This window comes from Leucoraja erinacea, chromosome 28 (assembly GCF_028641065.1).
Source record: "Leucoraja erinacea ecotype New England chromosome 28, Leri_hhj_1, whole genome shotgun sequence".
In the NCBI taxonomy this organism is placed as follows: domain Eukaryota; kingdom Metazoa; phylum Chordata; class Chondrichthyes; order Rajiformes; family Rajidae; genus Leucoraja; species Leucoraja erinaceus.
The window spans coordinates 28,675,812-28,696,564 of record NC_073404.1 but is presented as its reverse complement, the minus strand read 5'-3'; the positions used below and the strand labels follow the sequence as shown (position 1 = coordinate 28,696,564).

At 45.2% G+C, this 20,753-nt stretch overlaps 1 protein-coding gene across 3 annotated transcripts; it reads right to left on the bottom strand.

The window, feature by feature from the left end:
- Positions 1-3,919: 3,919 nt before the first annotated feature.
- Positions 3,920-19,042, bottom strand: mrm1 (mitochondrial rRNA methyltransferase 1 homolog (S. cerevisiae)). 3 transcript variants are annotated; one of them, XM_055658132.1, is made up of 6 exons: positions 18,920-19,042; positions 14,795-15,714; positions 11,517-11,610; positions 11,298-11,418; positions 8,131-8,250; positions 3,920-4,113 (listed from the first exon to the last, which is right to left on the bottom strand). In XM_055658132.1, exons 1-6 carry the CDS (start codon positions 18,923-18,925, stop codon positions 4,070-4,072), a joined length of 1,305 nt encoding a protein of 434 aa, XP_055514107.1. In that variant the 5' UTR covers positions 18,926-19,042; the 3' UTR covers positions 3,920-4,069. The 3 variants fall into 3 exon arrangements, with proteins under 3 accessions (XP_055514107.1, XP_055514106.1, XP_055514108.1); XM_055658131.1 differs by having other exon boundaries at positions 18,949-19,015; XM_055658133.1 differs by lacking the exon at positions 8,131-8,250 and having other exon boundaries at positions 18,949-19,015.
- Between the last annotated feature and the right edge of the window lie 1,711 nt (positions 19,043-20,753).

Here is a 20,753-nt window from a genome sequence, read left to right as displayed (position 1 = left end):
AGTTGTAACTAAATGTTGCCAGTCGCAGCCAATGTTATGTTTGTTTAACTTTCTATGTAAATGTTGCAACATGTAGAAAGATTTAGAGAGATATCTTATTAAGGGTGGCATGGTGGCGCAGCAGTAGAGTTGCCACCTTACAGCCTTTGGAGAAAATTCAAATTTTGAGTTTATACCATGTCACAATTTTGTTTAGAAGTTCCCACTTAAGTTGATAAAGTTGTCCTGGTAGAAATTGTATAGTTTGACCATTGGAGGCATTCCGATAACATGCCTCAAAGAAGACTATTATATAAGATATGAATATATTGTATGGGGAACAGCTATGTGTGGTTTTGTTCCATGAGGAAGGCAAAAAACGTCTAATCTTCTACCTCTTTATTCTTAAATTTAGAGAGATACTGCACGGAAACAGGCCCTTCGGCCCACCGGGTCTGTGCCAACCAGCGATCCCCACACATTAACACTTACCTACACCCACTAGGGACAATTTTTACATTTACCAAGCCAATTAGCCTACAAACCTGTACGTATTTGGAATGTGGGAGGAAACCGAAGATCTCGGAGAAAACCCACGCAGATCACAGGGAGAACGTACAGACAGCACCCGTGATCGGGATCGAACCCGAGTCTCCGGCGCTGCATTCGCTGTAAATGGGCGCACCTCCCACGGTCGGGGCAGTCGAACCGTCCGTTGGGGCGGTTGAAGCTCTCGCATCGGGGCGATCGAATCTCACCCGTCGGAGCGGTCAATGCATCTTGAGAATTGAGTCGACCAGGGAGGAGTGAAAATTACCGTACCATATAACCATATAACAATTACAGCACGGAAACAGGCCATCTCGATCCTTCTAGTCCGTGCCGAACACGTATTCTCCCCTAGTCCCATATACCTGCGCTCAGACCATAACCTTCCATTCCTTTCCCGTCCATATAACTATCCAATTTATTTTTAAATGATAAAAACAAACCTGCCTCCACCACCTTCACTGGAAGCTCATTCCACACAGCCACCACTCTCTGAGTAAAGAAGATCCCCCTCATGTTACCCCTAAACTTCTGTCCCTTAATTCTCAATTCATGTCCTCTTGTTTGAATCTTCCCTACTCTCAGTGGGAAAAGCTTATCCATGTCAACTCTGTCTATCCCTCTCATCATTTTAAAGACCTCTATCAAGTCCCCCCTTAACCTTCTGCGCTCCAAAGAATAAAACCCTAACTTGTTCAACCTTTCTCTGTAACTTAGTTGCTGAAACCCAGGCAACATTCTAGTAAATCTCCTCTGTACTCTCTCTATTTTGTTGACATCCTTCCTATAATTAGGCGACCAAAATTGTACACCATACTCCAGAATTGGCCTCACCAATGCCTTGTACAATTTTAACATTACATCCCAACTTCTATACTCAATGTATAGAAGTTGGGATGTAATGTTAAAATTTGGAAAGGAAAGAAAGGATGTCAATATGTACATGTAAAAACTGGTGTAAAACGAGCCGTTTTCCACAATATGTTTTACTTTCACTAATTACATGGAATATATTTTCTCTGTGATGTAGGAAACTAAATACCTTTCAGGCCCTGAAAATGTTCTGCAATGAACTGTAGCCACATCTCCAGTTAGTGTGCCAATAGATGTTCAGGCTCGTTGCTATCCAGAATTCTGATGCATCCCTAAAATAAGCAAGACTGATTTTAAATATTTTATTTACAGAAAAGATTATGAAATCTTAAAATAATAAGTACAATACGTTTCAGGGCGGCACGGTGGCACAGGGGTAGAGCTACTGCCTTACACCGCCAGGGACCCGGGTTCAATCCTGACTACGGGTGCTGTCTGTACAGAGTTTGTACGTTCATCCTGTGACCTGTGTGGGTTTGCTCCGGGTTTGATTTCCTCACACACTTCAAGGACATACAAGTTTGTCGGATAATAGGCTTGGTTTAATTGTAAATTGTCCCGAGTGTGTGTAGGATAGTGTTAGTATGCGATGATCGCAGGTCACGAGGATTTGGTGGGCCGAAGGGCCTGTTTCCGCGCTGTATCTCCAAACAAACTAAGCAAGTGTTCTACATGCATTGCAGGATTCAGAGGAGAGTAAATACATAAATAAGAGAAAAATAAATGGAAGAATCTATTGTGTAAGAAAGAGCTGCAGATGCTGGTTGTCTGAAGAAGGGTCTTGACCTGAAACGTCACCCATTCCTTCTCTCCAGAGATGCTGGCTGCCTGAACCGCTGAGTAACTCCAGCATTTTGTGTCTACCTTGGAAGAATCCATTGACAGGGCCGGATGAAGTTGAATGAGGAGGTGACTCAGTCATTACATCCACAAAATAATCAGGCTGATTGCAGAAACAAGGAACTGCAGATGCTGGTTTACACAAAAGGATGCAAAGTACTGGAGTAATTCAGTGGGCCAAGCAGCATCACTGGAGAACATGGATAGGTGAAGCTTCAGGTCGGTGCCCTTCTTCAGACTGAATGACCTGCTTCAGTGATGTTTAATAAAGTGCAAATACTTTAAAGAACAACGTCAATACTTTCATTGTGATTTTTACAAGTTCTAAATCACTTTACCATGGTAAATATTTGCAGTCAGATCACAAATGAATACAGTGTATATAAAACTTACCCAACAATGTGCAGATGAGTTTCAGATGAAAATACTTCAACTGGCAGAGTAAAACGACAAACTTCAATGATTTAATTCCCTTCAAAACCTTCCCTCCATTGACGAACTGTACACTGCAAGGGCCAGGAAACCAGCCGGTAAGATCATCTCTGACCCCTCTCACTCTGGCCACAAACTCTTTGAATCACTTCCCTCTGGAAGGCGACTCCGGACTGTCAAAGCTGCCACAGCCAGACATAAAAAAACAGCTTTTTCCCCACGAGTCGTAGCTCTGCTCAATAACCAAAAATCTGTAGCCTCCTTTTGGCCTGGTATTTTATTTAATTCACATGTTTAATCGATAATATTTTATTATTAATGTTTAATGTTTTCTGTGTCGTTCCTAAGTGTCACTGTATGTCATGTTGTCACTTGCGGGCGGAGCACCAAGGCAAATTCCTTGTATGTGAATACTTGGCCAATAAACCTATTCATTCATTCATTCAATTCAATTATACTTTATTGTCACATGTGCCGATGTAGAGTGAAATTCACCGCTCATCTTGAGGAAATGCTATTCCTCCTAATGGATAAATCACACCAATTCATAACGAGTTGGTCTCCATTCGTCGTTTTTTTGGAATCATATGGTGCAACACAATTGTAAAAGAACTGTCTCAGGGATGGCGCTCAGGTTGGTCAAGACTGCTATCAAATAATGATCTTTTTTTTCCTACCATCCGGGAGGCGCTTTATTTCTCTCTATTTTCTCTCTCAGCACTTTCTTAATTTACTCGTTTTTCTTTCTTCACACACTCTACTTTCACGTACCTTTCTATCCTTTACCCCCTAACCCCCCCCCCCCCCTTATTCTAATCTTTTTCAATGTAACAAAAAAAAAGAAGTGGTACATGAAATGTATTATGAAAATATATATTAGGCACTTTGGTGCCATATGACTGTACTTACTTCTAATAAAATAAAATATTACATAAAAATAAATAAATAAATAAAGTGGAGTGAAATTCTTTGTTTTGCGTTCAACCAGGTAAAGTCGTACAGCAGACCTCACCTAGGCAGTACACAAAGAGTCGCCACATTTCTGACGCAAAGTAACACAAAGTTAATCCAACAGTCTTATCTTCTGCTCACAGCGGGCCTGCCGCCGCTGCACCACAGGCACCCCCCCGCCAGGTTCCCCCCTCCGTTCCCGTCAACTGTCCAGACGATCACATTCATAAAATTAATATTTACATTGCACACCATTAATAAAATGCCCGCGGTATTAATGCTTTATCCATCGTGTCGTTTATACAGAATCAAAACTTTTAATAGGGCAAACGTCCACAGCAATGAAACAATGAGTTCAAGCAGGGATCATTTATACACAGCCACTGAGCCACTTCCACCGTACATCACTTTAATATAGTAGGGAGAGATGAACACAGAGAGCCTTTCATCCTTTCATCCTCTTGCTGGATGTGCAATGTAAGAGAATCCCTGCAGAAGGTAAAATGAAGAATCAAATCACATGAAATAAACTGATCGCAGGCCGGCTCCAGCTCTGTGGGCCAAAGGGCCTCTTCCACACTGTATATCCAAACTAATTGAAAATGGGATAGAAGAATCTTGTGGTGCACGGTGGCACAGCGGTAGAGCTGCTGCCTCACAGCGCCAGAGACCCGGGTTCAATCCTGACTACGGGTGCTGTCCATACAGAGCTTGTACGTTCTCCCCGTGTGACTTGTGTGGGTTTTCTCCAGGTGCTCTGGCTATCCCCCCAGAATCCAAAGACGTGCTGGATTGTACTCTAATTGGCTCTGTAAAGTTATAAAATGTCCCGAGTGCGTGCAGGATAGAGTAAGTGTACGAGGATCACTGGTCGACATGGACTTGTTGGGTCGAAGGGCCTGTTTCCTCGCTGTATCCCCAAACTAAAATAAACAGAATCTTCTCATCTTTCTTGTTAAACCCATTTCGTTTAGTAAGGATGTGGTTGAAGCTCTTCCTCAATCTACAGATCACAAGGTGACCAATTCCACCAGTTTGTCGTTTCCAAAATTCCCAACAAACACTAATAACTTCACTCAAACACACAACCCACTTTTGAGAAATGAGTGTAACATATGCTATGGTAGACAATATGGTAGACAAAAATGCTGGAGAAACTCAGCGGGTGAGACAGCATCTATGGAGCGAAGGTATAGGTGACGTTTCGGGTCGAGACCCTGACGGGTCTCGACCCGAAACGTCACCTATTCCTTCGCTCCATAGATGCTGCCTCACCCGCTGAGTTTCTCCAGAATTTTTGTCTCCCTTTGGATTTTTACAGCATCTGCAGTTCTTTCTTAAACATGGAAGATATGCTCTGATCATTTTCCTGAAACAGAAAAGGAAGTTGCCATCTCTCTGATCGCTGATCATCACCACACAGTAGCAACGGGTAGAGCTGCTGCTTCACAGCGGCAGAGGCCCGGGTTCGATCCTGACTTCGGGCGCTGTCTGTGTGAAGTCTGCACGTTCTGCGCGGGTTTCCTCTGGTAGGGCTCCGCCCTTTCCTCCCACAGCTCAAAGACGTGCGGGTTTGTACGTTAATTGGCCAATGTAGATTGCCACTGGTGTGTAGGAGTGGACGCAAAAGTGGGTGAACATAGAATTAGTGAGGACGGGTGATTGGTGGTGAATGGTGAATGGGGATCGGGGGAGAGGGGGGCGCAGGGCATGTTTCCAGGCTTATCTTACAATCAATTATCCTTCGTTATAACTTCGTCCACAGCCAACCACTGTAGGCCACGCCTTTCCCGAGTCATCGGTGCCGGCTCTGATTTGTTCTGAGCCTCTTCTTAACTCTAGTTTCCATCTCCCCTGACTCTCAGTCCGAGGAAAGGTCTCGACCAGCCATGTCAACTATTCCTTTTCTCCGGAGATTCTGCCTGAACCGCTGAGTTACTCCTGCATTTTGTGTCTTTCTTCAGTGATTGATATAAAGTGGACTGAATTAGAGCCCACAGGAAGGAGAGACACACAAATTGAACCGCAGGATTACTGTCGATTGAGTGTAAGAAATATTGGACCCAGACAGAAAAAGAACAAGGTCAAATCCTTGAGCAATTTTCCTTCAAATGCTGCCCTGAGCCAGTTGTTTCGAGCTGATCCTGTACTGAAACTAATAGAAGGCAGAAGGAATAATGTTATAGAAATGAACTGCAGATGCTGGCTTATACCAAAGATAGACACCAAAATACTGGACAATAGACAATAGACAATAGGTGCAGGAGTAGGCCATTCGGCCCTTCGAGCCAGCACCGCATGGCTGATCATCCCCAATCAGTACCCCGTTCCTGCCTTCTCCCCATATCCCCTCACTCCGCTATCTTTAAGAGCCCTATCTAGCTCTCTCTTGAAAGCATCCAGAGAACCGGCCTCCACCGCCCTCTGAGGTAGAGAATTCCACAGACTCACCACTCTCTGTGAGAAAAAGTGTTTCCTCGTCTCCGTTCTAAATGGCTTACTCCTTATTCTTAAACTGTGGCCCCTGGTTCTGGACTCCCCCAACATCGGGAACATGTTTCCTGCCTGTAGCGTGTCCAAACCCTTAACAATCTTATATGTTTCAATGAAATCCCACTCTCAACTTCTAAATTCCAGAGTGTACAAGCCCAGCTGCTCCATTCTCTCAGCATATGACAGTCCCGCCACTGGAGTAACCTCAGCGGGCCAGGCAGTATCTCTGGAGAAAATGGATAGGAGACTTTTGGGTCGGGACCCTTCTTCAGACTGATTGACGTGTGAGTGGGGGCGGGAGGGGGCGGGAACGGGAAGCGAGAAGAAAAAGCCTGAGAAATCGGGGGCCGACAACAGACGGCCTCAGGTATGGAAGGTCGACAGACACAAAAAAAAAATGCTGGAGAAACTATGGTAGACGAAAATGCTGGAGAAACTCAGCGGGTGAGGCAGCATCTAAGGAGCGAAATGAGTGTAAGATATGCTATGGTAGACGAAAATGCTGGAGAAACTCAGAGGGTGAGACAGCATCTATGGAGCGAAGGAATAGGTGACGTTTCGGGTCGAGACCCTGAAGGGTCTCGACCCGAATCGTCACCTATTCCTTCGCTCCATAGATGCTGTCTCACCTCTGTGTTCTCCAGCATTTTTGTCCATCTTTAATTTTTCCAGCATCTGCAGTTCTTTCTTAAACCACCTCAGGTAAGGAGGTTCCCTGATAGGCCCCATTGTTGGTTAGAGACGGTGTGATCGCGAGAGGGAAACATCGTGGTAAACTGTGAAGCTTTTATAGTGGAGGAAGGGCGGGGGGGGGGGGGGGGGGGGGGGGGGGGGGGGGGCTCCCGGACGTTTGCCGTCTTAAGTCCCTATTCCCGCTCTGACCTTTCCGTCCCGGCCCTCCTCCATAGCCAGAGTGAAGCCGCACTGATCCACTGATTGGGGACGATCAGCCATGATCATAGTGAATGACGGCGCAGGCTCGAAGGGCCGAATGGCCTCCTCCTGCACCAATTTCCTATGTCGATGTCTCTATGAGCAGCACCTCATATTCCGCCTGGGTAGCTCTCTAATTTTAGGTCACCTACCCCCCCCCCCCCCCCGCATTAAAAGTCGGCCCCAATTGTCCAGCATTTGTTCCTCACTTTCAGTTTCTCTCCTCCCCCCCCCCCCTACTACAACCAGCCTGAACGGTCCCAACCTGAAACATCACCTATCCATTTTTCTCCAGAGATGCTGCCTGACCCGCTGAGTTACTCCAGCATTTTGTGTCTATCAGAAGGGAGGGGGTTTATCAAGGGCATTTGATCCCGTTAGTTTCTGCCAGATGCTTTTTGGTTAAAACTGTGCTTACTCCATTCCACTGCAAGGCAAAACGAATACACTATTCGCACAGAGAGCGAAACCATTTTTGAGCTCCATGTTAATCAATATTTTCATTATGAGAGGCAAGAGTTATTAAGACATTGCCATAGACAGCTAATCCCGAAAATCAGATTACCCAGTTAATCTACACATCCGATTATGCTAACCTGCTCCGTATTTTTCACAAATACAAATCATCTCTCTTAGTTGCTGTTCCAGAATACGCCAATTCCTTCTTATTATTCAGAACAAACCACACAATTACATATATAAAATATTTAATTCCAGAATACTGCAAAGAAATTGCAGTTCCCAAAGCACTGCAAGACATAAGTAACCCAACATTTGTCAGTCAAATCATTGGAGAAATTAATGTCATGCCTCTAATATGAAGTGCACATCAGCAAAGAGTGGCTTATGTATTAATTCTGAATTAAACTACAACGTACACTTTTCACAGAGTGCATTTGGCAAAGCTGAGAATTCCTCTGAAAATTATTCAATGTGGTTTATGCCCAAAGGCAGACTATTAATTCTTCAGAATGTTTGGTCTTCAATGAGCGCAATTGTTGGTTCTGACCAAGATGGAAAAAAGGATTACACTGAAAGCAACTGCCTAAATTGGTGTGCAATTATTTAACTAACAATTACCTGCAGCCACAGACACGTTCAAGGATTCAATACCAGGCTGTAAGTCTCTACCCGCTGGTATTGTCAGCATCGTGTGGCAAAGGCTGCCAACATCATCAGAGAGGCCAAAACCTTCGTTTCCTGGAGACAACGCAGAGGAAATAAAATAGTTGTCATAGAATCAGGGCTATACAACACAGAAACAGGTCCTTTGGCCCACCTTGTCCATATTCACCAAGGTGCCCCATCTAAGCTAGTCCCATTTGCCTGCATTTGGCCCATATCCCTCTAAGCCTTTACCACTCCTCCAGTACATTCAGCGTGTGAGCCAACTGGACTTTGAATAATGGTGGCAATTATGCCGGAAGCCAGCATGTGTAATATTTGCCAAATGAATTGCACGGTGCAGTTGCATGTGTGACATATAAAGCACTATTGACTATCCACGTACCTGTCCAAGTGCTTTTGAGATGAACTGCTGCAACTATGGAAATAGACACTAAGGATGGTTCCATGGCGACATGGAAATAGTTGGCAAATCCCAACTTAAGTCTGACCAATGCACGGGTCTCTTGCCAAAAATAGTGTGCATTTGAAACTGTCTTCATCTTAGCAACTAAATCATTAGCCAAATGTAACTAAAATTGTCACTGTAACCCCAACATTCACAGGTGGTCCAGAGATCTGCTCTGAAATTTTGATGGAGCAGATAGGATGGTGGCATCTAAGAGGGTTTGGGATAGACATGTAGATATGCAGGGAATGGAGAGATGTGAATCACATGCAGGCACAGGAGACTAGTTTAAATTGGTATCATGTTCAGCACCAGCATGTGGACCAAAGGCCCATTCTTGTGCTGTATTTTTCTATGTTCACTCTACAGCCAGTATGATGCTCAAGGATCTAGATGTAGTTGAGGCATTTATAAAACATTTGGACAGGAACATGGATAAGAAAGGTTTTTTAGGGTTTTGGACCAAATGTAGACAAATCGGAGGACTAGCTTTTAGTTTAGTTTAGAGATACCGGATAGAAACAGGTCCTTTGGCCCATCGAGTCCGCACCGACCAGTGATCCCCGCACATTAACACTATCCTACACGAGGGACAATATTTGCATTTATACCCAGCCAATTAACCTACAAACCTGTACATCTTGGAATGTGGGAGGAAACCGAAGTACTCTTGAGAAAACCCACTCGGGTCACGGGCAGAACGTTCAAACTCCGTATAGAGAAGAACTCATAGCCAGGATCGAACCCGGGTCCTTAGCGCTACAAGGCAGCAACTCTACCGCTGCGCCACCGTGCTGCCCTTAGATGGGGCATTTTATTGGCTCGGATGAGTTTGGACGAAGGGCCTGTTTTTAACTGTAATCTGATTCCAGAGCTGTAATTACCCTCCTCAGTTGATGCGAGTTGCAACATTGACACAAAGATTGTGCCGAGTTTGCCGCTGAGAAGCAGAATGCCGCAGAGTAAAATTCCTTTTCCTCATCAGGTTAATTATCTGTCTACATTTTTTTTTTTAACTTACTAAAGACACCAGGACGTCAAAATAACATCCTTCGGATAACTCGAATCACTTCACAGTCATAGGTTACACTACCAGTGTGCAGCACGGTGGCGCAGCGGTAGAGGTGTTGCCTTACAGCACCAGAAACCTGGGTTCGATCCTGACTACGGGTGCTGTCTGTACAGAGTTTGTACATTCTCCCCGTGATTGCATGGGTCATCTCCAGGTTTCCTCCCACACTCCAAAGATGTACAGGTTTGTAGGTTAATTGGCTTTGGTAATAATTGTGAATTGTCCCCAGTGTGTGGGATAGTGTGCAGGGATCGCTGGTCGGCGCAGATTCCATTGTCCAAAGGGCCTGTTTCTGCACTGTATTTCTAAACCTAACTAAACTATCAAAATTTAAAGCTGTATCTCTAAAACTGAAAACAACTCAATCAGAGTATAATTAAGTGTTTAAGAGGGAGAAGAAGGGTTTCGGCCCAAAACGTTGCCTATTTCCTTCGCTCCATAGATGCTGCTGCACCCGCTGAGTTTCTCCAGCTTTTTTGTGTAACCAGAGTATAATTAATGTTGTACGGAAGTTCAGCTAAATTAGACATACAAGGCCACCCAAAAGATAACTAGGCAGATAATCTATTTTGTGCTATTGGTGAAGAAATAAATATCATAGAACTCCCCTGCTTTCTGTGTAAAGGAGGTGGGGGGGGAAGGAGGGAGTGGGGAGAGGAAGCCATCCCTGACAACATCGTGGGCGAGCTCTCGATTCAATGCCCTCTCTGAAAGACAACGCCAATCATTTAGCACTTCTTCAGTGTTGAACTCAAGTGTCAATTTTAGATTTTGTGATTGCGTTACTTGGGCAGGGAATAAAATGCTTCTTTCAAAACCGGTTAATTACACTGTTAAACACAATTATTGAATTAAAATGCAATCCAGCATTTTTGTACCAGTTGATCACTATCGAAAAGGCCCCATAGCAGAAGCATCCACGTCACGGGGCTGGAAACTGGAAGTATCCTGAGCTAATTCTGCTACCACCATCGTCTACTGCGACAAGTGATGGCTCCCACTGATTGTCGCCGAAAGCCTGCGTCCTTTTCAGGACGGACGATGACAGCGATGTCAACATTTGTAGCAAGATGGACACGGGAAGACGAAGACTACTAAAAAGATATTACCCGATCATTAAATCATGAACAAGGATTCTTTTTACTGTGTTTTTAGTTTAGTTTCGAAGTACAGTCAGCCCTTTATCCCACCGAGTCCACGGCAAACAGCGACCCCCGCACACTAACACTACCCTATACACACTAGGGACAATTTACAATTATACCAAGCCAATTAACCTACACACCTGCACGTCTTTGGAGTGTTGGAGGAAACCGGCGAGCCTGGAGAAAACCCACGCGGTCACGGGGAGAACGTACGAACTCCGTACAGACAAGCATCCGTAGTCAGGATCGAACCAGCGTCTCTGGTGCTGTAAAGCAGCACTCTACCGCTGCGCCCTAATCTTTAAATAGAAGCTTTACTCCCCTGAGTAAATCTTTGCAAATTGGGACATTATTACAGCAGTTTTATGCAGATTCAAACTATCAAATATTTTGCCAACGTTTGTTTTGAAAGGTTCAATACCACTGCCCATCATTTACACACAGCATTCCACACTACCTAGAACGAGTATGGTTGGTCTATCCCACTGGAACTCAGCACAAGGGATGACAGGTACATGGGTGGCTTCTGCATAGTTTCCAACAGTTCCGATTATCTTCCACCCTTCATCAGCTTTTGCCTGTGGTGTTAAGATACATGAATTAAGCAACATTACAACATTATTTCAAAAAAACACTCCTGAAAAAAAAAATCACAGCACAGCAGAATTGTTGTTACCTTTAGAACTTGGGGCAAGCTTAGTGTTGAATAAACAGGCATAACTTCCGCAACTCCAGCGCTGGCTTTGCTCACAGTCGGTGTGAGAGGGCAGCTGGAAGACAGTGCAAAGTGGATGTTTATGAACAGAAATCCTCTATCTCTTCAAACATTAACCACTACTATAAACAGCTACATCTACTCATTGTGTAGGAAGGAACTGCAGATGCTGGTTTAAACCAAAGACAGACACAAAAGGTTGGAGTGACTCAGCAGGTCAGGCAGAATCTCTGGAGAAAAGGAATAGATGACGTTTCGGGTCTTCAGGTCTTAAGAAAAGATTCACCCAAAAAATTGCTTCAATGTCAACAAAATATTTCAGGTAATGCTGGAGTGACTCCGCAGATCATGCGGCATCTCTGAAGGAGGGGTAGGCGGCATTTTGAGCTGAGACCCTTCTTCAGACTCTTCTTTGTAAACCAGCAGCTGCAGTTCCTGGTGTCTACATTTTGAGTTGGTATTTGTGCACCAGAAATTTGCACAAACATTACTGAGGCAAATGACTAGTTAATGTTTAAGTGCGGTTGCCCAAGGGATGTAATGATACATGCAAGGCTCAAGAGAGGAGAGGGGCGTCGGTTCGCGGGAACTGCTTCAGTACATCGAGCACGCCGGCCGACCGGACTTTGAATAACGCCGCCAAAAGTGGCGGCGCCCGCATGTGTGATATATGAAAAAAGAATCTCACTGTGCAGTTGTATACGTGACAAATAACGCTCTGTTGAACCATTGGAGATCAGAAGAATGACAAGGATGCTTTTAAATCTGCCTGACCTCCATTTATAGAAGCCCATTTACAATGCAGCAAAGGTCCAATATGATGTTGTCAAGTCCTGAGCACAGCTTAAAACCACATCTTTCTGAATCCGATGAGAGTTATTATTGAGTTTTGTCACTTAGATAACAATTATTGGATAAATTTAAGAATTTAAAAATGATTGACCCAGTTCTTAAGGGCATGCATTTTATACATTGCATGTCCAATAATATGAGCAATATTATGGAGACCAGTCCTGGCTGTATTATAAATGCAAATCACAATTGCACAATTATCATAATAAATACTTTTCATTCCTTCACATAAAATTACTTGGTAAAGATCTTATTTAATGACAGATCTCCTGACAATCAGTAAAGTCAAGAAATAATTTGTACGACACAGAAACTGTACAGATATCAAGACAATAACAGATCAAATATGTAAAAAATACCATTAAACAAACAAAATCAAGCAGACCTGGGTGTGCTTGTACATCAGTCACTGAAAGTAAGCATGCAGGTACAGCAGGCAGTGAAGAAAGCTAATGGCATGTTGGCCTTCATTGCAAGAGGATTTGAGTTTAGGAGCAAGGAGGTCCTACTGCAGTTGTACAGGGCCCAAGTGAGACTGCACCTGGAGTATTGTGTGCAATTTTGGTCTCCTGTTCTGAGGAAGGACATTATTGCTATTGAGGGAGTGCAGCAAAGGTTCACCAGGTTAATTCCCGGGACTGCGGGACTGACATATGATGAAAGAATGGGTCGACCGGGCTTGTATTCACTGGAATTTGGAAGGATGAGAGGTTATCTTATAGAAATTTTAGAAAATTCTTAAGAGATTGGACAGGCTAGATGCAGGAAAAATGTTCCCAATGTTGGGGTGTCCAGAACCGGGGATCACAATTAAAGAATAAGGGGTTGGCCATTTAAGACTGAGATGAGGAAAAAAGGATTCACCCAGAGAGTTGTGAATCTGTGCAATTCTCTGCCACAGCAGGCAGTGGAAGCCAATTCACTGGATGTTTTCAAGAGAGAGTTAGATCTAGCTCTTAGGGCTAAAGGAATCAAGTGATATGGGGAAAAAGCCGGAACGGGATACTGATTTTAGATGATCAGCCATGATAATATTGAATTGCAGTGCTGACCAAATGGCCTACTCCTATATTTCTATGTTTCAATGTTTTCAGTGAAGAGCTCCCTTCCGCATCGTCGCGATGACAAAAAACAAGTTTTACATGTTGAAAAATCATTGCAATATTAAAAATAAATCAGGATCAAAAGAAAATTAAACTAAAGTTACTTCTAGATTGTTGATCACAAGGAACTTTCATGACTTCACTGCAGCAATAAAAAATATTTGAGCATCTCTACATTACCCGACACTGGGATTATACTGATTTATCGAGTTTTAGCAATATGTTTAAATATCTTTTGGCTGGCTTATTCAAATGTGGAGGCAGAGAATGCCATTCACCTTTATTAAACAGGGCTTGAGTGCCACCTGCTGATAATATTGGTGAATCTCCTAGAGTATTTTAGTTCGGAAATGCCTGCTGTATGCATTGAATTTCCAAAATGATTTTCACTACAAATATTTTGCAAATAACTAAAAAATTAGCATTTTATTTTGAAATGCCCAATCCTACCATTAAGTAATATTTATTTTTGAAATTCATTTTTTGTAACGTTAACTGCAGCGGTTACAAAAGATTCTAGTTACAGGAGCAATGTTTTGAATGTTCCAAGGTCACCAAGCTGCTTCATGCTTTCAACATTTCTTTGACGAAAACACTATTGATAAAAGATCACATGCATGTACTACAACTTTACCATATACATTTTCATAACATGTTTCATACAATATGTATTTGTATTACATTGAATCATCACTTAACCGAATTAACCTACAAAACCTTACAGGGACCCTAGAATGAGACAAGACACAAAAAGCTGGAGTAACTCAGCGGGTCAGGCAGCATCTCTGGAGAAAAACGAATAGGGTTGAGACTGTCGGGTTTGGGTTGAGACTACTCTCACTTCAATGCCACTCTCTGGCTTCACATAGCACTGCACTTCCCTCTTTATCTTACACCCCTTTGTCTCTTCATCTCAAGTCTTTGTCCACCCATCTGCTCATTAAAGCCCCCCCACCTTTACGTATATCTACTTATCACTTGCCAAGTTTTGCCCCCCCTCCCCTCCCCTTTACCAGCTATCTCCCCCTCCCCCAGGTTACGGGGAGAAGGCGGGAGAATGGGGTTAGGAGGGAGAGATAGATCAGCCATGGTTGAATGGCAGAGTTGACTTGATGGGCCGAACGGCCTAATTCTACTCCCATTCCTTATGACCCCACCCCACTACAATCAGCCTGAAGAAGGGATCCGATTTGAAACATCGGCTGTCAGCCCACCACAGATGCTGCCTGACCGGCTGAAATACACCAGCCTTTAGTGTTGTTTTATTTTAGCCTCATTAGTTACCTGTTTGGCTGACTTACTAGGACAAGATCAGTTCCGAGGAAGTAAGCGGAGCGAAGCAGAGCTCCCATATTCATTGGATCCTGGATTCCTTCCAACGCCAGCCACAACGCTGGTTTGTTGCGGCCTTCAAGTTCAGAAACGTCGATAGCTGCTGAACAGCATTGATCAAAGTTCACGTAGTCTAGCGGCGTCACCTCAAGACAAATGCCTTGGTGAACCCGGCCCTCACACAACCTGTCAAGCACCTTTCTCAATACCTGATGTACAGGCACGCTGATCTCTTGGGCCCGCTGATAGATTCCCTGCATTTCAGGTCTGGGAGTTCGATTTTCCTTAACAAACAGCCGGAAAATCTTTCTGCGTAATTGGGAAAGGGCCAGGCTGCACGGCGCCATGCCAAATAACATTTCTGACCCAGCCTCCTTTACAAAAGATTGAGAATTCTTTGGCAATTTTCGTTTTATAAAATCGTCGTCTCTCAGGTTCTGAAATTCTGCACTGTGGCTCTGGCGAGGTTTTGAGTTTGACCGGGCACTCGTAACTTTGGAAATGTTTGGAAACCGCTGAGGAAAATTGGCACGATTTCCAGTGGAGAGATTGATTCCTTGCCTCTTTACCATTCTGTCAGCAGCAGCCTCTTGGAAGCTCTCTGGGAACTGAGTTAATCTCTTTGCATTACCTGTAACATCCAGTTCTGACTTACTGAAGTCAGGTTTGTGGCTCTTATTTGACTTTGATGCCTTCTCAGATTTAACCGCCGAGTGGAATTTGACTGATGCTGCGTCTGGGGACATTTTCCCGTTGTAGCTGCAATGACGAACAAACGGTAACTTTGAAAACTGCCACAGACTCCTCCTCAGACACCTGGCAGCTTCCATCAACAAAATAGATGACATCTTTGGCTGTTTTAAAAACTCCACCTGTCAAAAGTAAATTGTTTCTGTCAAGCTACTATTTACAATTGCTCACTGCGAAATAATAGTGACAGCCCAGTAAGTAAATGCACCACTAAATGTCGTACTATACCATGCCAACCAAATGGCCTAGCTTTGATTTTTTCTACGTGCACAGATAACTGATCTGAGCCAATAAATATGACCAATCGCACTGAAGGTAAACTAGCATTGTACTTATTAATTTATTGAATTTTTGTTTATTGTATACTATCTGCACAGTGGCGCACAGTGGCGCAGCTAGTAGGTGCAGCTGAGTTTGCAATCTGTGTGACCGTGTGTGGGTTTCCTCCAGGTGCTCCGGCACAAGAGACCCGTTTGTGTTTTCTGTAAATTGCTAGGGTCTGGGTGTGGAGAAACTTTGCATGATTCTCTGTGTGAAGGGCCGTGTGGGTTTCCTCCAGGTGCTACAGACCCTGATGTATAAGAATTTTGTTTCCTCCCACATCAATCATAGACGCGCGTGGTTTGTAGGTGAATTGGCCCTCTGTAAATTGAAAGCTAGGGAGTGGGAAAGTCCACGGATAACACATCTCCATTCTAAAACTAGTATAGAAAATAGGTCGATAATCATCGCCTGCACCGCCATTCAATGGTGGGCTGAATCCAACTGTTTTCATGCTGTATCTCTACACTGCATGGATTGCGTTTACAGACCTATTATGCTGATGTATAAGAATTTTGTAATTCCATTGTCAGTACAGTTGTCAATTAAACCATTCTCGCAGAATATGACAGTCCCGTCATCCCGGGAATTAACTTTGTGAACCTGCGCTGCACTCCCTCAATAGCAAGAATGTCCTTCCTCAAATTTGGAGACCAAAACTGCACACAAGGTGTGGTCTCACTAGGGCCCTGTACAACTGCAGAAGGACCTCTTTGCTCCTTTACTCAACTCCTCTTGTTATTCACTGGATCATTCTTCAATGATCCCTACTCCACGCTGAGTGAAGATTAAAAAAGAACAGAAACTACAATGGCTTAGCTACAATGGCTACAACATTTGACTACCTTTAAATATTAACTAGCATCCAACCAAGTTGCTAAAGCGAGCTATGCCTACATGCCTGCGTCGAGCCCATATCTCTCCAGTCCTTCCCTATCCATGTACCTGTCCAAATATTTTCTACATGTTGTAATTGTACTCGCTCCTACCAATGCCAGCTCGTTCCATATATGCACCATCCTCTGTGCAAAGAAAGTTGCTTTTTGGGTTCCTTTCAAATCTTTCTCTTCTCACCTAAAACATATGATCAATTTCCCTCCTGGGATAAATAAAGTTCTAACGTATCGTATCGCAGTTCTTGATTCCCTAACCTGGGAAAGAAACTGCATTCTCCTTATCTATTCCCCTCATAATTTTATACTTCTCTATAACGTCACCCCTCAGCATCCAGCACGCTAATTAATAAAATCCTAGCCTGCCCAAATTCTCCCCATAGCTCAGACCCTTGAATCCTGGCACTATCCTCATAAATCTTTGCAGTACGTTTTCCAGCATAATGGCGTCTTTCCAATCTCCCTCCCCCACCCACAGCCCAATTCCTCACAGCCCTCACTACTCACCCAGCACTCCTCACCCCACACCAACTACTCTTCAATCCCCACCCCTTACACCCCACACCAACCATTCCTCACCACCCCAATCCCCACTCCTCACCTTCCCACCACCCATCCCTAGTACCTCCAACCCTGCTCTTCACTCCTCACCCCCACTCCTTACTCCCACTGCTCACCTGCCAACCCTCAACTCCCCACTCACCCTCACCCCCCACTCACCCTCACTTTTACCCCGTCCTCACCCCCACTCACTCCTCACACCCTACTCACCAGCCTCACTCACCTCCCCCTCAGTCCTCACCCCCCTCCTCACTCCACCCAACCTCTTCCAATCCCTACTCCTTATCCCACATTCATAACTCCTCACCCTCCCACTTACCCACTCACTCCTCCCCAACACCACTCCTTACCTCCCCAACCTTCTCAACCCTGTTCCTCACCCACTCAACCCCTACTCATCATCCCTCACTCATTCCCAACCCCCTCCGCCCTCTCCTCACCCCCCCTCACTCCACTCCCTCATCACCCTACCGCTCACTCCTCACCCACTCACCCTCCACTCCTCCCAACTCCCCTCCTCATCTCCACCTACCCCCTGCACCTCACCCATCAACCCCCCATTCCCCACCCTCCCCACCAACCGTATGCACACCCCCCAACCCCACTCCTCACTCCTTACCCACTCAGTCCTCCCCTCCCCCCCCCCCCCACTCCTCCCCTCCCCAACTCTTCACTCCCCTGCTCCTTCCAATGCCTGACTCCTCAACCCCTCATTCCACACAACCGCCAACTCCCCACCCTCCCACTCCTCGTCCATCCCCTCTCCTCCCCTCCTCATTCGTCACCCTCACCACATGCTAGCCCACCCTCGCTTTCAAGAGAGAGTTAGATTTTGCTTAGGGCTAAAGGAATCAAGGGATATCAGGTGAAAGGAACAGGGTACTGATTTTAGATGATCAGCTATGATCATATTGAATGGTGGTGTTGGCTCGAAGGGCCAAATGGCCTGCTCCTGCACCTATATTTCTATGTTTCAATGTTTTCAGTGAAGAGCTCCCTTCCGCAGCATCACGATGACAAAAAAAAGTTTTACATGTTGAAAAATCATTGAAATATTAAAAATAAATCAGGATCAAAACTAACTTTTTATGCCAACCCCCCACCCTCCACCTCTTCGCCCATCCCCTCCCCTCCTCATTCCTCATCCCCACCACATGCCACCCCCCCCCCCCCCCCACCACATGCCCCCCCCCCCACCCCACACCACCCCCCCACTCACCGCCACACCCCCCCCCCCCCCCTCCTCCCCCCCCCCATATGGCATCCTCACCCTGCAGGGCAGCACTCCTTACCACCCCCCACCTCATCAAACCCCCCACTCCAAAACACACTCCATATCCACCACCACATGCCACACTACCCTCACCTTCAGTCACACTCCCCCACCATGCCCCCCCCCCCACCACATGCACACACCGCATCCCCCCCACTCACCAAAATCACTCCTTACCACCATTAACACCGCCCCCCCCCCCATCCATCCCCTATCCTCCCCTCCTAATTCTTCACCCCTCCACCCTCACCCCACATGCCACTCCGCCCTCGCACTCACCCCCATGCCGCCGGGGCAGCCACACTCACGGGTCCGCAGGCTCGGCTCTGCCACATGGACCTCTAGGCCTCTGCTACCTAGCAACGCCGGCAGGAAACGGAAGTGGGAGTTGCGGCCCCAGGCCGGCACCGCACTGCACTGCACTGCCCCCTCCGGTGGAGCACAGTCAGTGCAGCCAGTGGGCATAGCCAAAGATCCTGCTCCTCTAGGATCACCCTCTAGCCTATTGCAAATCCTTAATCCAAAGTGCCAGTCTGAAGAAGGGTCCCGACTATAAACATCACCTACCCATGTCCCCCTGAGATGTTGCATGGCCGGCTTACTTACTCCAGCAATCTGTGCCCTCTTTGGGGGCAGGACAATGTCTGGCATGTGATCTTGCTGACCTTGGTTCAATCTTGACGTTCTTTGCTGTCTGTGTGGAGTTGGCACGTTCTCCATGATCACATGGGTTTGCTAATACATTTCTAAGATGTGTAGATTAACTGGTCTCTGTAAATTACTCCTCATATGTCAGGAGTGAATGGGTAACAAAACTTTTGTGAACAGGTGATCGATGGTTGGCATAGACCCATTTACATGCTGTATCTCTACCGACAGAGAAAGTATATTGTGTAGGAAGGAACTGCAGATGCTGGTTTAAACCATAGACACAAAATGCTGGAGCAACTCAGTGGGACAGGCAGCATTTAGTGTTTAAGAGGGAACTGCAGATGCTGGAGAATCGAAGGTTACACAAAAAAGCTGGAGAAACTCAGCGGGTGCAGCAGCATCTATGGAGCGAAGGAAATAGGCAACGTTTCGGGCCGAAACCCTTCTTCAGACGACAGGCAGCATCTCTGGAGAGAAGGAATAGGTGATGTTTCAGGTCAAGACCCTTCCTCAGACTAGAAAGAGATAGACGGTGAAGTAGAGAGGTATAGAACAAATAACTGAAAGTTGTGCAAGATAACTAGGATAAAGGAAACAGGCCATTGTTAGCTGTGTGCTAACACAGAAAATATATTGTGCAAGAAGGAACTGCAGATACTGGTTTAAATCGAAGATAGATACAAAAAGCTGGAGTAACTCAGTGGGACAGGCAGCATCTCTGGCGAAGGAATGGGTTTGGAACCAAACTTAGCTTGTAGAAACAGGAATTGCATATGCTGATTTACAAAGACATAATTCTGGAGTAACTCAGTGGGACATGCAGCATCTCTGGAGAACATGGAGGGGTGCCTCACACGCTGAGTTTCTCCAGCATTTTGTGTCTACCAAATAGGTGGATACAGGCAAGGATTTTGATAGGCAGATGGTTGGGCCGAAAAAACATGGGAGCGACAAAGGATTGAAGAGTTGTGAAGCTAAAGTAAAGAATATATGTGGGGATACACTCTGGCTTTCTCCATTCCAGCCCTATCGCAAGCAGTCTTAAGAGTCCCGATCCAAACATCACCTATCCATGTTCTCCAGAGATGTGGCCCGACCCGCTGAGTTACTTCTGCACTTTATCTTTTAAATAGTTATCTTCTTAGGTTACTCCATTTCCTTAAACCCATAGCCTGCAACATCAAGGACAAGAGTAATAGATGCCCTCCAAGTTTAGGAGTAAAGAGGCTCTTCTGCAGTTGTACAGGGCCTTGGTGAAACCACATCTGGAGCATTGTGTGCAGTTTTGGTCTCCTAATTTGATGAAGGACATCCTTGCTATTGAGGCAGTGCAGCGTAGGTTCACGAGGTTAATCCCCAGGATGGCGGGACTGTCATATGAGGAAAGATCGGTAAGAATAGGCTTGTACTCACTGGAATTTAGAAGGATGAGAGGGCATCTTATAGTAGCTCATAAAATTAT